Raw genomic sequence first — 17,722 nt, forward strand, 5'->3', positions numbered from 1 at the left:
TACTTGTGTTCCTATGGTGGGACGTCAGGCCAAGCATTCTTATTAATCTGTCTACTGGGAAACAAGCCAGTGATACACAGCAAATAGCATCTGAAATGATCAGTCTTTTGGCCCACTGGCCCACCTGCCCAGCCAAAGATATCTTGGGCCAATCTGACCCAACTTCCTGCCTTAAGCTCAGTTCATTCAGCGTTCAGCCAATGGCAAATATTAGCTGAAGAGGACTGTAACAAAAACTAGGAGAAAGACTTGCCTAAGTTTAACTCATGATTGGATTGAATTGTCGGAGATAAAGTGAGAACAGAGGGGAAAATGCAATTCTGAGCACAGGCTGAACCTCTTTCAACCTGTCATATTTAGTACTTATTCACTGACTACAAATATGGGAGGCCATTTAGCCTATTAGGGCCATGCCAGCTCTCAGTAAAGCTTTCTCATCATTAACGTGCTTCATATTTTCCCTGCAGCACTGTAAATTAAATCACACATCAACTTCCCCTCAACCACCTACCTTCACTAACTAGTAAAACGTGTTAATCTGTGGACACCTGTGGTTGGAATAAAAACACACAATGCTGGAGAAACTCAACATTGGTGGGATGGAAGGGGCCAGAAGCTAGTGTGGACTGATAATCCCTGCTTGAACCAGATGGGCCTGGATATGGAAAAAAAAAGTGCCAAAATGGCAAAACACACAAATTAGAAGGGTTGAACAGAGATAAATTGCTTGTGCAGAAAAAGGTTAAAAAAAAAGCTGTTCAGGAAATGTAGTTTAATTACCCAAAATTTCTCTATTTCTTTTCACTTTTGAATTAAATTGTATTCATTGTGAACAATGTAAAACTGCATATTGAACTTCTAAACATTAAAAAAATGGTCCTTGCAAATATACTCATGCCTGCCACCCACCCCCCCCCCCCCCAACAAATGAAATGCATTAGAAGTTCATTCATTGAAGGGAGGACAACACCACAATTTGACAAACCCTGCAGGAAACTTTCACCGCAATGGTCCCAGCAACACTGAGCAGCTATTTTAATTCCAAAGCAGATCATGAACTGTTCTGTGAGGGAGACACTGTAAAGTATAAACAAAAGATTGATTTCCCAAATGACAGATAGTAGTTTTCCATGGAATATTTGCAATTTTCCTTCCCTGACTCAAAGAAGAATCATGATGTCAACGTGCATTGCGGATTCTGAAATGCTGGAAAAACACCAAATATTGTCAAAGTTCAACGCTTTTTTTGTGGGTTCTGCCACCAGAACATCCTAGAAAATTAATGGTCTCCCACAAATTCCTGAATCTCTTTCATTCTGTCATATTTAGTACTTATTCACTGACTATAAATATGGGAGGCCATTCAGCCTATTGGGCCATGCCAGCTCTCAGTAAAGCTTTCTCATTATTAACCTGCTTCATATTTTCCCTGCACTCATCAACTTCCCCTTGACCACCTACCTTCACTAACTAGTAAAACGCGTTAATCTGTGGACACGTGGTTGAAATAAAAACACACAATGCTGGAGAAACTCAACAGGTCAAATGGTGTCCTTTAATATTGCAAAGGTAAAAATTCCTAACCGATGTTTCTGGCTTGAGCTCTTCATCAAGGTTTGGAAAAATGTCAGCAGGAATCCGAGCAAAAGAGTAAGGGGGAGGAGGTGTGGTCGCAAAGGGAGGTGGTGATAGGTGGAGAAGGAAGGGAGGGGACAGCAGCAATCAAGGGGAGGAGGGAGGGTAGGTGAAGGGGGGAAGGGAGGGAGGAGAATTAGAAAGGAGAAAAGAAGGAGGAGAAGAGGAGAGGAGGCTAGCATAAACCAATAAAGTTGATGTTAATGCCACCTGGCCAGAGAGTCCCCAGACAGGAAAATCAGGTGTTGTTCCTCCAATTGGTCTTGGTGAGACAGTGAAAACGGCCATGAACAGACATGCACGTGTGGGAGGGCGACACAGAACTGAAATGGTTGGCTGCTGGGAGGTCTCTGTTGCTGCAGCAGACGGAGCAAAGGTGCTTCACGAACTGATCATTTAGAGTTATCTATGATCCAACCAATCTCCAGGAAAAGCCCACATTCCCATACAAGGGAAGTATCATCTTTTTACAAGGCAGCACTTGAGATCAGAACCATACTTAGGACAGCTGAGACAGTGAATAAATTCTGCTTCACCTCTCACCTTGAACATAAACTAAGAACTTTTAGAGGATGTACAGCTGTCTGAGCAAAAAAAAAAGTTCATCTCAGAATTCTAAATCTGTTTTGTTCTTTTTTCTCCTCTAGTACGAGTGAGACAACATTGGAAAATGGAGATGCGAGTCAAGTTCATGTTTGTTGAGAAATCTGCTCATCAGGATCAATCTGCTCCATACTTACTGTGTGATCTCCATGAAGCCGCAGGAGGCTGCTGCATGTAACGCCGTCCAGCCCTCATTGTCGGGTTGATTGACATTGGCACCGTGATCCAACAGAAAGGTAACCATGTTCAGGTTTTCGTCAATGCAGGCCTGTCAGGGAGCAAGAGGTAACAATGAATGCACAATCTCCATTCTCTGGAAGATACTCTCTCCTAAATCTTTACTTCCTGCTCTGTCAAACAACACCATTCAAAACCAGTCACACATCTCCGACAGTCCTGGCGTTATGCACTTTAAATTACAACTTAACTCGGCACATCACTGCTACCTTTCCAAAGGTGCTGCTTGCACCACTTTGGAGAAACTAAAGGTGGAATTCCAGGCCAAAAAATAAGGCAAAGTTTTACTTTTCAAGTTAATGAAAATAATAAACAAAGGACAGTGCATAAGAGAGCCACCAGGGCACATCATGCTTTCTCAGACATGAACTCACTTTAATGGAGAAAGGAATGAAACTGGAAGAGACAGGTATCTATTAACTGAAACAATATGCATTGATTTAGCAGAGCAGGAGCCAAGGCTAAGAGAGCACTGGGACCCATTTAATTTTATTATATAAAATGGCTTGTTCAGGCATCTACAGTAGTTGAAAAGGCAATTTAATAATACTGAATGGCAGTTTTATTTAATAAATTTCAACAAATGATAGTTAGCAACCAGGCCCCCTAAAAGTGCCAAAAGATCACATTTTTATTTTCCAGACAGGGTTGAGAGGAGACCTGAATGGTTTTGGAGGAGAAGCTGAAAACAAATTTTTAAAGTTTATTACGTTACCCCAAAAAGGAACAGTTGCAGCGCCGGGGTGCAAGTTTCATTAAAGAACCACAGTGAGAGGGCTTCAGCAGCAGGCCAAGGACAGCAGGAATAGGAAGACACAGGCTGCAGGTTCGACTTAGGAGAAGAGGTTGCCAAGTCTGATTTGGCACAACCCTGGAAACTTGGGTGACCTGATATTGAAGCACATGCTATCATTCCACTGCTTGCAAATGATACTGCATTTACTTTGGTTGAGTGCCTTAGTATCACCAAACTCCAAATAAAACAGATTTTGTTTAAAAGTTGAGATAAATCAAAAGAATATAAAAGAAAGCTTTCTAATTTATGTTGTTTAAGAATCAGCAATGTTTAAATAAAAATTACTCTGCAATGTTTCTACAATATTGACTAGAATGAGAGCACCCAGGCACCACTGATTCAACAAAATGATTAACTCAAAGGAAATTGTCTGGTTACTCATCTTTCCTTCTCTTCTAAGTGTGGCTTTATGACAGGACACAAACTTGTCATCAGATTTCAGATTTATTGTCAGACTACATACATGACATCACATACAACCGATATTCTTTTCCCTGTGGGTGAGGCAGAATTACCAATTATTAGAACATAGAACAATATAGCACAGTACAGGCCCTTAGGCCCTTGATGTTGTCCCTTCCTAAAAAAAAAGTACGAAACCCTCCCTACCCCATAAACCCTCTATTTTTCTTTCATCCATGTCTCTTAAATGTCCCCAATGTTTCAGCCTCCACCACCATCCCCAGCAAGGCATTCCAGCCACCCACAACTCTCTGTGTTAAAAAAAGACTTCTGATGTTTCCCTCAACTTTGTACACATGTCCTCTGGTGTTTGCTGATCTTTCGCTGGGAAACAGGTCCTGGATGAACACACTATCTATATCTCTCATAATCTTATGGACCTCTTTCAAGTTTCAACCTTCTCCGCTCCAAAGAGAAATGTCCCAGCTCTGCTCACCTTGCCTCATAAGACTTGTTTCCCAATCCAGGTAACATCCTGGTAAATCTCTTCTGCACTCGCTCCAATAGCTTCCACATCCTTCCTATAATGAGCTGACCAAAAGCAAATACAATACTCTAAGCGCGGTCTTAGCAAAGATTTGTAGAGTTGTATCATGACCTTTCTACTGAATTCTATCCCCCTATTTTAATGAAGCCCAGCATCCCATAGGCCTTCTTAACTATCCTATCAACCTGTGCAGCAACCTTGTGGGATGTATGGATGTGCACCAAGGACCCTCTGTTCATCCACACTTTTAATCAATCAGCCATTAACCCTATACTCAGCCTTTTGGTTTGTCCTTCCAAAATACAGCACCTCCCACTTAACAAGATATCTACATATCAGTTACATAACTTTTATAGAATATTAATCATAAGTGATTTTTGCTTCATCTTATATCCAATGATCGAATAAAATGGAAATTCCCTTATGAAAACTTCACCTCATGTTCTAATATTATGACATATTCATTGTTGGTTATCTAATTGAACTAATCTCTTCTACTTACAAGGGAAAAGAAAAAGGAAAACCTCCTTTAATCCTACCCCTCCCACTAAACACAGTCACCAGCAAATAATATGTAAAGCATTGAGTCTCAGCTCCCAGTCATCGGACAGGAAACCCCCCAGAGCACCCCCACCTATGTATTCAAATTATGATCGTAGTCCATTAATGGGCCCTGTATCTTGTCAAATTCAATCTTGATCTCTTTAATGTTATACCTAATTTTCTCCAAACTCAAGCAATACATCATATCCTGTCCCCATCGCATGCGAGTTGGTGCCGAGCTCTCTTTCCATTTCATCAAAATTGCTCGTCTAGCTATCAAAGAGGTAAAATCTACTATTCTTTTTTGAATTAAGATCAAGGAAATATTCTCCTCTTGAGAATAACCAAACAAAGTGATAAAAGGGTACGGTTCCAATTTAATCCTAATAAACTTTGATGAAGTTTGGAAAAATTGTTTCCAAAATTCTTTTAGTTTTGGACACTCCCAAAACATATGAATTAGAGAGGCCTCAAAGATTTTACATATATCACATAGTGGATAAACATTAGAATAAAAAAAGAGATAGTTTAACTTTGAACATATGTATTCTATGTACCAGTTTAAATTGTAATAAACAATATTGTGCACAGAATGAAGTATTATCAATCAGAGCAAGCATGGTGTATATCATCACGTAACCTTCAACAACCTTCAGCTCCATCCACAACTCCTCCAACCTTCGTTTAGTGCAAAAAACTGTCACAACATACACATATAACAAATTAAAGAAAAATAGATAATGAATGTAAACAAACTGACTGCAACAGAGAGGATATTTTTTTTTAAATCAATAAAATGCACAACTATGAGTCTTTAAATGAGTCCCTGATTGAGTTTGTTGTTGAGGAGTCTGATGGTGGAGGGGTAGCAGCTGTTCCTGAGCCTGGTGGTACGAGTCTTCTGGGACCTATACCTCTTTCCTGATGGCAGCAGTGAGAACAGAACATGTGCTGGGTAGTGTGGATCCTTGATGATTGCTGCTGCTCTCCAACAGCAGCACCCCTTGCAGATGTTATCGACAGTGGAGAGGGTTTTGCCTGTGTCCATTACCTTTTTCAGGGCTTTATACTCATGGGTATTGGTGTCCCTGTACCAGACTGTGATGCAGCCAGTCAGCACACTTTCCATCATATATCTGTAGATATTAGCCAGGGTTGGTATCATACTAAACCTCTGCAAACTCCTGAAGAAATAGAAGAACTGATATGCTTTCTACATGATGCCATTAGTGTGTTGGGCCCAGGAAAGATCCTCCAAGACAGTGACTTCCAAAAACTTAAATTTGCTCAGCCCTGCAATCCTCTGCTATTTATGGAGATTGTGGAGCAGATGTTTTAACCAATCTTTACTGATTGTGGTCTGGAGGTGAGGAAATCCATGATACAATTATATATTGGAGTACTACTGTGTACATCTCTTTGCCTCCCAAACCTCCAGCTCCCTTCTAATGTGGTGTTTCATTCTTCCTATCTCACCCAGCATATTTTTCTCTATTCCTTGGTGTTTCGATTGTGCAGAAGATACAGGAAATATAGACAGATTGGGTGAAGGGAAAAGTTAGCATGAAAATATGGTACATGATTAACACAGGAAATTAAATGTTTTAATTTTTGTTCTTTTAATGTAAACTGACAGATTATAGATATGTTTTTGGGAGAGAAATTGGGGGAAGTTTTTTTTTAGTGTAGGTCACATACAAATGCTTTAAAACAGACCTTATTTCAAATACTGAACCTCTACTCATGCTAGACAGGCCGGCTGCAAGAACATTTGCAAAAGCTTTGGAGAGTGCCCAAGAGACTTCACCAATGGATTGGTGTTTACAAAAAGGCAACAAATGAAAGAACTCATAGGAGCCACAGGCTTTCTGGAGTGGAACTTGCTGTTCTAAGAGGCTCATGTGGTTTTGCAAGCAGAGAGAGAAAGACAGGTTTTTTTCTGTGTGTGTGTGTGTGTGTGTGTGTGTGTGTGTGTGTGTGTGTGTGTGTGTGTGTGTGTGTGTGTGTGTGTGAGGGAGGGGTGGAGAGAGAGAGAGAATTCAGTTCTGCAGTGCTATAGCAGGAACTGGAACAGGACAAGCTGCAAAGATTGTGGAAAAACCCCATTTGGAAGACAGGTTGTGAATGCTTAGTTCAGCCTGGACAAAGCCCTTGTGGTTCATGCAAGAAGAGAGGACTGGCTGCCAATGTTTCACTTGGAATAAGGGAAACAAAAAGGAACTGTGGTGACCTAAAAGCAAGAGGTTATCATCTGGAAAACCCTGAGGGGTCAAGTTTCTTCAGCAAGACACTAAAGTGGCTGGATACAAGGAATCAGTGTCCAGCGAACAACAAATCTCTCAGAAAACTGACCAGAACCTTCCTGAGCGGTAACCATTTACCTTTCAAGCACCAAAGCTTGGTGAACTTCATAAATGTTAAATTCTGTGCACAGTATAACAATTGCCTGCAACCAGTGAACTGAGAAGTGAGATTGTACTGTGAATCAAGGAACTTTTCTGAACTTACATACACATTACATACATGTGCGCTTAGAATTAGAAGGGGAGGTTAAGTTAGGTTAGTTAAGTTAATAGTGTTAAGTTAATGTTTGATCCTGTTTTCATGTTAAAGATAATTAAAAGCAACTTTTGTTTAAGTAACCATTTGTCTTGGTGAATATCTATTGTTGCTGGGTTTTGGGGTCCTGTGCGCTTAGAATTAGAAGGGGAGGTTAAGTTAGGTTAGTTAAGTTAATAGTGTTAAGTTAATGTTTGATCCTGTTTTCATGTTAAAGATAATTAAAAGCAACTTTTGTTTAAGTAACCATTTGTCTTGGTGAATATCTATTGTTGCTGGGTTTTGGGGTCCTCTGGGCTCATATCAAGGCATACCGCACAGTAACAGGGCATTTTGGCCCACGAGCCTATGGAGCTCAATTACTACCCAATTGACCTTCACAGTAACAGGGCATTTTGGCCCACGAGCCTATGGAGCTCAATTACTACCCAACTGACCTTCAACCCCTGGAACGTTTCGAATGGTGTGAGAAAACTGAAGCCCCCGTAGGAAATCCGAACAGACATCATACAAACTCCTCACAGACAGTGCAGGGTTCGAACACACGCCCTGATCGCTGGTGCTGTTAAAAGCATTGCACTGACTGAGCCGAAGAATGAATGCCTATGTGCAACCATACCTGTTGGACTGTGAAGAGATTTGGTCTTATTTACAGAAGGATAAATCTGCCTTCAGCGACAATCCACAGAAAGTTCACCAGTTTCTGAGATAGGAAGATTGTCTCACGAATTCCCCCCAGGGGACTATAAAGCCTGAATGACTGAACAAACCTAAGGCCAAAATAGACCTCTAGACTATCTGTAAAGGAATCAAGGGTAATGGAGAACAAGTGTGGAACCTGGAAGACAAGATTAGCCATGTCAATGCTCAAAGCAGTAAGCTCAAGGTGTCACATAGCCTAGGCTGTCCCTTGGTCTCTATACGTATACTTTTTTTTGAATATTTTATTTATAATTTTTTATAAACCTAGACAGTTCCAATAATTCACAATACAACAATCACATTCATCAAATATATATACATTTCTTCTGCTGCGTCTGGTTTTTTACCCCCCTCCCCAACTCAACAGAAAATAACCAAAAAGACACATTTAAATAAAGAAACTTACATGAAAAGGCAAAAAAGCTTAGTTAACATAAAAAAAACAATATGCCACTAACCGAAGACAAGCACCAAATTAAAAAGGGAAAAGAAGGGAAAAAACACATTAACCACAAGGTCTGTCGGAGCTCAACGCCCATCCTCCAGGTCTCTAACATTCATCTCGACTTAGCCTGATTGGAATGGACCCCCTGTCCACTCCCCCCCAGAAAAGGAAGGGCAAAGTTGTGGAGTTGGGGGGGGGGGGGGAGTCAGGGGCCGCACTATATCCTCACACCTATGTAATGCAGGTAGGGTTGCCAGATTTTAAGAAAAGTTTCATATTTTTTCCTGAGGCTATAGATTATTTTCTCCAAGGGAACACAGCTCTGCATTTTCATATTCCAACGCACAATGCCCAAATGAGAGTGCAACTTCCAGGTAACCAAAATGCACATGATTGTGGTAACCTGGAAGTTGCACTCTCATCTGGGCATTGATTGCCGCCATTGCAATCAACACAAATTGGATTTGAAATTTGGACAGCTTCATCGTTAAGTCTTATGTCCATGATGTTTCCCAACAGGAATAACTCTAGGTCCTGTGGAAATTCTTTACCTATGATTTTCTACAGGATTTGGCCTAGCTCTACCCAAAAGGGCCTCACCTTGGAGTATGACCAGGTTGAGTTTCTGTCTCTATGCTGCACCTGAAACATTGATCTATACATATACGTCTTCTTCACCATTGAAGGTGCTGTATCCTGCTGGATTAGCAAAGATGAAAGTTAAATCCTAATATGAATATTGACTGGTTTATTCATCTTTCAAGATCAACAAAGATCATTTCAATCACTGCCTTGATGTTTATGCTTCCTCAAACAAACCATGACCCCCTCCCATTTTGACTGCTACACTTGACCAGAGGAACTGAGGTTAGATTTAATCCCTCAAATGACATCCCAGTTAGTAGACCAGAGAGTGAAGCTGAGCTCAGCTTGGCTAACACATTCAGCATTGGCTTCATCTTTTAAAGTGAACATAAACAATTAAATATCACATAATCAAAGGGGGGGGGGGAGAGAGAGAGAGAGTAGTGAATGGAGGACAAGGAGAGCTGGAGAAGTCAGCGATAAATCACATTAGACATTCAAAGCAGCAAACGTATACACTAATTATGAGCAGTATCCAAGGCAATCCAACAAATCAAAATAAATCCTCTACTATCAAGAATCAACATCTAAACAGGATCCCCCAAATCAATATCAACCTGAAAAAATCTCAACAGTTCCAAGTGACTGTGTGTCTTTGTTTATCGGAGCAGTGAGTTGGGATGAAAACAACACCAGTACAGGCTGACGGGGAACAGTACCAAATGGATCCAGGAAATAACTAGTTTCCTGCTGCAATTATGTAAGATTCTGAATGAAACTACAATCAGGATACTGTTTCTTTTTCTCTCTCGTTATCAAAAGGGAGAATATCCTTGCATTGGAGACCATCTGATGCTGCTGATCTCCCCACAGTTAGGGCATCCAATTTATCAATGGCTGTCTGGATGACAGACAGCATCAACATTAATGACCAGGGGAGTCACGTGATGGAGTAGTGGCCGGTCGGGGAACTCCAGCCCTCTCCGGAAAAGTTTAAAAAAAACACAGAAAACACAAAGGCACAAACATAAAAATTAAAATAAAGTGAAAGTAAAGGTGGGAAGAAAATCGCAGTGAAGAAAGAAAAGTCAAAAGCAACAGGAAGAAGAGAAGAAGAAAAGACATCGGAAGAAGAAGGTGAAGGCCTTACCTGTCCGAGGAGGCCTGCCGCGGAGAGAGAAGGCCGCTCCCTCAGGTCAGTCGAAGTCCCGAGCTCAGGACTACAAAAATGGCTGACGGAGTCAAGCAAAAGTGCGCAACCGCGCATGCGCGATGCGCATGACAAAAAAAAAACACTGACGGGAGGGGGGACCAGCTGAGGAGTCGATCTCCACAGCTGAGAATGACAGCTACAACACAACAACAAGAGAACATAGAAAACAAGGAGAACAAGAAAGAAGAGAGTAAAAAGAAATCAAGGAAACAACAGATGACCAACCCAGAGGAAGAAGAAGAACATAGAGAAATGGAAGAAGAAGGGAAGGGCAAAACAATGGATATTTTTTTTTAAAGAATATATGGAATCAGTAAAAGAATGGAAATCACAAGAATTTAGTGAAATAAAAAGAAGAATTAAAAGTACAGAAGAAAAAATGAATAGATTAGAGATGGTCATGTCAGATATAGGAAAAAGAGTGGACAATGTGGAAGAACGAGAAACAGCCGTAAAAATAGAAGTAGAGGACTTAAAAAAGAAATTAGAAGAATCTAATAAAAAAGTTAAAGAGACACAAGAGCTGTTAGCTCAGAAGATAGATATAATGGAAAATTATAATAGAAGAAATAATATAAAGATAGTGGGCCTTAAGGAAGATGAAGAAGGCAAGAATATGAGAATTTATAAAAGATTGGATCCCCAGGGTCCTTAGAAGACCAGAATTACAGGAAGAAATGGAAATAGAAAGGGCTCATAGAACATTAGCCCCTAAACCACAGCCACAACAAAAACCAAGATCCATTTTAGTAAAATTCCGAAGATATACAAGAGAATATATATTGGAGAAGGCAATGAAGAAAATAAGAGAAGACAAAAAGCCACTGGAATACAAAGGTCAGAAAATTTTTTTCTATCCAGACATAAGTTTTGAACTCCTGAAGAAGAGAAAGGAGTTTAATACAGCAAAAGTGATCCTATGGAAAAATGATATAAATTTATGCTAAAGTACCCAGCGGTACTTAAAATAGTTATTCCAGGGCAGCAAAACAGACTATTCTCAGATCCAGAGGAAGCACGAAAATTTGCAGAACAACTACAAAACAGTCAGAGAGATGAAGACATGTAACGAGAGCAAAAATGACCAAGCACTATATGTATGTGTGTATATGGGTATATATATATATATATATATATATATGGCTTGGTTCAGCATCATGCTGAAGAAGATTGAAAAGAGGGTTGGTGCGAGAACACAGCCTTGCTTCACGCCATTGTTAATGGAGAAGGGTTCAGAGAGCTCATTGCTGTATCTGACCCGACCTTGTTGGTTTTCGTGCAGTTGGATAATCATGTTGAGGAACTTTGGGGGACATCCGATGCGCTCTAGTATTTGCCAAAGCCCTTTCCTGCTCACGGTGTCGAAGGCTTTGGTGAGGTCAACAAAGGTGATGTAGAGTCCTTTGTTTTGTTCTCTGCACTTTTCTTGGAGCTGTCTGAGGGCAAAGACCATGTCAGTGGTTCCTCTGTTTGCGCGAAAGCCGCACTGTGATTCTGGGAGAATATTCTCGGCGACATTAGGTATTATTCTATTTAGTAGAATCCTAGCGAAGATTTTGCCTGCAATGGAGAGCAACGTGATTCCCCTGTAGTTTGAGCAGTCTGATTTCTCGCCTTTGTTTTTGTACAGGGTGATGATGGTGGCATCACGAAGATCCTGAGGCAGTTTACCTTGGTCCCAACAAAGCTTGAAAAACTCATGCAGTTTGGCATGCAGAGTTTTGCCGCCAGCCTTCCAGACTTCTGGGGGGATTCCATCCATACCTGCTGCTTTGCCACTTTTCAGTTGTTCGATTGCCTTATATGTCTCATCCAGGGTGGGAACCTCATCCAGCTCTAGCCTTAGGGGCTGTTGAGGGAGCTGGAGCAGGGCGGAATCTTGGACTGAGCGGTTGGTACTGAAAAGAGATTGGAAGTGTTCTGACCATCGGTTGAGGATGGAGATCTTGTCGCTGAGGAGGACTTTGCCGTCTGAGCTGCGCAGCGGGCTTTGGACTTGGGGTGAGGGGCCGTACACAGCCTTTAGAGCCTCGTAGAAACCCCTGAAGTCGCCAATGTCCGCGCTGAGCTGTGTTCGTTTGGCGAGGCTAGTCCACCACTCATTTTGGATCTCCCGGAGTTTGCGCTGAAGATGGCTGCATGCGCGACGGAAGGCTTGTTTCTTCTCTGGACAGGACGGCTTTGTAAGGTGAGCCTGGTGGGCAGCTCGCTTCTTTGCCAGCAGCTCCTGGATTTCCTGGCTGTTTTCGTCAAACCAGTCCTTGTTTTTCCTGGAGGAGAAGCCCAGTACCTCTTCAGTGGATTGCAGTATGGTAGTCTTCAACTGATCCCAGAGGGTTTCAGGGGACGGGTCTGTGAGGCGGGTTGCAACGTCGAGCTTTGCTTTGAGGTTTGCCTGGAAGTTTCCTCTCGCTTCGTCTGACTGCAGTTTTCCAACATTGAACCTCTTTCTGGGGGCTTTATTGTTCCTGGGCTTTGGCTTGAAGTGAAGGTTGAGCTTGCAGCGAACCAGCCGGTGGTCAGTGTGGCATTCCGCGCTAGGCATGACCCTGGTGTGGAGCACATCTTGTTTGTCACTTTCTCGCACCAGGATGTAGTCCAGGAGGTGCCAGTGTTTGGATCGGGGATGCATCCAGGTGGTCTTAAGGCTGTCCCTCTGCTGAAAAAGGGTGTTTGTAATGACAAGCCGCTGTTCTGCGCAGAGCTCCAACAGGAGGCGCCCATTGTCGTTGCACTTGCCGACGCCAATGAAAAGCCATGAAAGACCCCAACAATGAAGACGCTGTTTACATCCGGTACCGCACGGATGGCAGTCTCTTCAATCTGAGGCGCCTGCAAGCTCACACCAAGACACAAGAGAAACTTGTCCGTGAACTACTCTTTGCAGATGATGCCGCTTTAGTTGCCCATTCAGAGCCAGCTCTTCAGCGCTTGACGTCCTGCTTTGCGGAAACTGCCAAAATGTTTGGCCTGGAAGTCAGCCTGAAGAAAACTGAGGTCCTCCATCAGCCAGCTCCCCACCATGACTACCAGCCCCCCCACATCTCCATCGGGCACACAAAACTCAAAACGGTCAACCAGTTTACCTATCTCGGCTGCACCATTTCATCAGATGCAAGGATCGACAATGAGATAGACAACAGACTCGCCAAGGCAAATAGCGCCTTTGGAAGACTACACAAAAGAGTCTGGAAAAACAACCAACTGAAAAACCTCACAAAGATAAGCGTATACAGAGCCGTTGTCATACCCACACTCCTGTTCGGCTCCGAATCATGGGTCCTCTACCGGCACCACCTACGGCTCCTAGAACGCTTCCACCAGCGTTGTCTCCGCTCCATCCTCAACATCCATTGGAGCGCTCACACCCCTAACGTCGAGGTACTCGAGATGGCAGAGGTCGACAGCATCGAGTCCACGCTGCTGAAGATCCAGCTGCGCTGGATGGGTCACGTCTCCAGAATGGAGGACCATCGCCTTCCCAAGATCGTATTATATGGCGAGCTCTCCACTGGCCACCGTGACAGAGGTGCACCAAAGAAAAGGTACAAGGACTGCCTAAAGAAATCTCTTGGTGCCTGCCACATTGACCACCGCCAGTGGGCTGATAACGCCTCAAACCGTGCATCTTGGCGCCTCACAGTTTGGCGGGCAGCAGCCTCCTTTGAAGAAGACCGCAGAGCCCACCTCACTGACAAAAGGCAAAGGAGGAAAAACCCAACACCCAACCCCAACCAACCAATTTTCCCTTGCAACCGCTGCAATCGTGTCTGCCTGTCCCGCATCGGACTGGTCAGCCACAAACGAGCCTGCAGCTGACGTGGACTTTTTACCCCCTCCATAAATCTTCGTCCGCGAAGCCAAGCCAAAGAAGAAAGAAAAGAAGAAGAAAAAAAAAATATATATATATATATATATATATATGTGTATATATGTATGTGTGTATATGTGTGTACATGAGTGTATCCGTATTTAAAAGAAAATATATAGAGTATAGATAAGAATTAATAAGGGAAAGAAAGGGAAGAGAGGAAGTAAGGAGGGAATTAAGAGAGTGACCTTTGTTATATATGAAAATTAAAATCTTTTGCGGAGGGGGGCTGGGTGGGGAGGAGTTACGGTCACTGCGAAATCAGTTGACACTTGCGAGTGAATTCGCAAATCCAAATGGTGAGGGGAGATGTGGTTGCCCGACAAGGGATAAAGGGCAACTCAGGAAGGGGAGGTTAAAGAAATTTTAGATAGGAGAATAAGGGAAATGTCTGATGTTTTAGAAATGTTGCCTTACAAAGTGTTCAAAACAAGAAAGCAGAAATGGATAAGAAGGAAAGGTGATGATGAGGAAACGGAAAGGAAAGATAAACAAAGTATGAAATGGCTATGTTGAACTATATGACTTTAAATATTAACAGAATACATAACCAAATCAAAAGGAAGAAACTGCTAAATTTACTGAAAAAAGAAAAAATTGATATAGCATTCGTGCAAGAAACACATTTAACTGAAATGGAGCACAAGAAATTAAAGAGAGATTGGATAGGACATGTAACAGCAGCGTCATATAATTCATAAGCTAGAGGAGTAGCTATATTAATCAGTAAAAATGTACCAATTAAAATAGAAGAGGAAATAATAGATCCAGCAGGGAGATATGTAATGATAAAATGTCAGATATATTCGGAGTTTTGGAATTTACTCAATGTATATTCACCTAACGAAGAAGATCAAAAATTTATGCAAGATATTTTTTGAAGATAGCAGACACGCAAGGGAACATATTAATAGGAGGGGATTTCAACCTTAAGTTGGATTCAAACATGGATAAAACTGGGAAAAAAATTAACAGAAAGAACAAAGTAACCAAATTTATAATTAAATCGATGCAAGAAATGCAATTTTTAAATATATGGAGGAAACAACACCCAAAGGAAAAGGAATATTCATATTATTCGGGTAGACATAAAACATACTCGAGAATAGACCTATTCCTGCTATCAGCTCGCATGCAAGACAGAGTTAGAAAAACAGAATATAAAGCTAGAATATTATCGGACCACTCATCCCTGATATTGACAATAGAGTTAGAGGACATCCCTCCAAGAATGTATAGATGGAGATTAAACTCCATGCTACTTAAAAGGCAGGATTTTAGAGAATTCATTGAAAGACAAATTAAAATGTACTTTGAAATAAATACGGAATCAGTGAAAGATAAGTTTATACTATGGGACGCAATGAAAGCGTTCATCAGAGGGCAAATAATAAGTTACATAACCAAGATGAAGAAGGACTACAATCAGGAAACAGAGCAGTTGGAAAGGGATATAGCAAATATAGAAAAAGAATTAGCAATGAAGGAAGATACAACTAAAAGAAGAGAATTGGCGGATAAAAAAATAAAATATGAAACACTACAAACATATAAGGTGAAGAAATATTATGAACTAGGAGAAAAAATGCACAAAATTCTAGCATGGCAGCTTAAGACAGAACAAACTAAGAGAATGGTATTGGCATCAAGGAAGAAAGACAAACAAATCACATATAATCCAACAGAGATTAATGAAAACTTCAGAGAATTCTACGAACAATTATACCAAACTGAAAACGAAGGGAAAGAAAACAAAATAGATGAATTTTTAACTAAAATTGAACTACCGAAATTACAAATAGAGAAACAAAATAAATTAACAGAACCATTTGAGATAGTAGAAATACAAGAGATAATAAAAAAAACTACCGAATAATAAAACACCAAGAGAGGATGGATTCCCAATAGAATTCTATAAAACATTTAAAGATTTATTAATTCCTCCCCTCCTGGAAGTAATCAACCAGATTGATAAAACACAAAGCTTACCAGATTCATGCAAAACAGCAATAATTACAGTAATACTAAAGATAAGGAAAGATCCACTCACACCAGCATCATATAGACCAATATCTTTACTTAACACAGATTATAAGAAATTTATTAACTTAATTCATGCAGTAGAAGGAAATAAAACTCCAACAGTAGCGGTGGCTTTAGACGCGGAGAAGGCCTTTGACAGAGTGGAATGGAATTATTTATTCAAAGTACTACAAAAATTCAGTTTACCAGAGAAATATATTAATTGGATTAAAGGATTATATAAGGGGCCATTGGCGAAAGTGACAGTAAATGGATATATATCAAAACAATTTAAATTAAGCAGATCAACAAGGCAGGGATGCCCACTATCGCCCTTATTGTTCGCGTTAGCCATAGAACCACTAGCAGAACAGATAAGAACAGAAAATAAAATAAAAGGGATAAAAATAAAAGACAAGGAATATAAAATCAGTTTATTTGCAGATGACGTTATAGTATACTTAACAGAACCAGAAATATCAATAAAAGAATTACATAAGAAATTGAAGGAATATGGAGAAGGGTCGGGATACAAGGTTAACGCAAATAAAAGTGAAGCAATGCCAATGAATAATGCGGATTTCTCAAAATTTAAGAATCACCATTCAGATGGCAAATGCAAGCAATACGATACCTAGGTATACAAATAAATAAAAACCTCGGCCATCTATATAAACTCAATTATTATCCACTAATGAAAAAAATTACAGGACGACTTAGAGCATTGGAAAGATTTACCACTAACACTAATAGGAAGGATAAACTGTATTAAAATGAACATTTTCCCAAGGATACAATACCTATTTCAGGCATTGCCAATACACTTGACGGAGAAATTCTTCAAGGAGTTAAAGAAAATAATAAGGAAATTTTTATGGAAAGGGGGGACACCGAGGATAGCACTAGATAAATTAACAGAATGGAATAAAAAGGAGGCTTACAACTGCCAAACTTTAAAAATTATTAGAGCCGCACAATTAAGATACCTATCAGATTTTTATCAAACAAGGGAAAAGCCAGATTGGACTAGATTAGAACTAGATAAAATAGGGGAGAAGATACCCGAACATATTATATAAATGGGATGAAAAATTGGTACAACGTAGGAATTCTCCAGTATTACATCATCTGCTCAATATTTGGAAGAAGATTCATGTAGAAAGGAATAAAACAAATTACCAACTACCAAAACTAATACTGATGCAAAATCAGCTAATCCCTTTTACAATAGATAACCTTTCCTTTAGAGAATGGGAGAAAAAAGGGATCAAAAGAACAGAAAATTGCTTTTCAGGAAATAAATTATTATCCTTTGAACAAATGAAGGATAAATATAATATAACTCACGATACAGTGTTGGCATACTACCAACTGAAATCCTACTTGAAGGACAAATTGGGAAGCAGTCTGAGGTTACCAGAGGGAAGTAATTTTGAATATGTGATTACAGACACAATGATAATCAAAAAAATTTATAACAAACATGTATATTAAACTACAAGAAAAGGAGAACGAGGAAACAAATAGTAAAACTAAACATAAATGGGAGCAAGATTTAAACA

The 17,722-nt window shown here is 40.5% G+C and overlaps 1 protein-coding gene across 3 annotated transcripts in view; it reads right to left on the bottom strand.

Moving 5' to 3' along the window:
* Nucleotides 1–17,722, bottom strand: part of LOC138742565 (protein phosphatase 1 regulatory subunit 12A-like) — a 194,292-nt gene that overhangs the window by 125,548 nt on the left and 51,022 nt on the right. For all 3 annotated transcript variants that reach the window (XM_069897140.1, XM_069897150.1, XM_069897158.1), the window contains exon 2: nucleotides 2,376–2,506. In XM_069897140.1, the coding sequence (XP_069753241.1) occupies nucleotides 2,376–2,506 (131 nt within the window). The remainder of the gene's footprint in view (nucleotides 1–2,375; nucleotides 2,507–17,722) is intronic.

The sequence above is a fragment of the Narcine bancroftii genome, chromosome 1, assembly GCF_036971445.1.
Source record: "Narcine bancroftii isolate sNarBan1 chromosome 1, sNarBan1.hap1, whole genome shotgun sequence".
Taxonomy (NCBI): Eukaryota; Metazoa; Chordata; class Chondrichthyes; order Torpediniformes; family Narcinidae; genus Narcine; species Narcine bancroftii.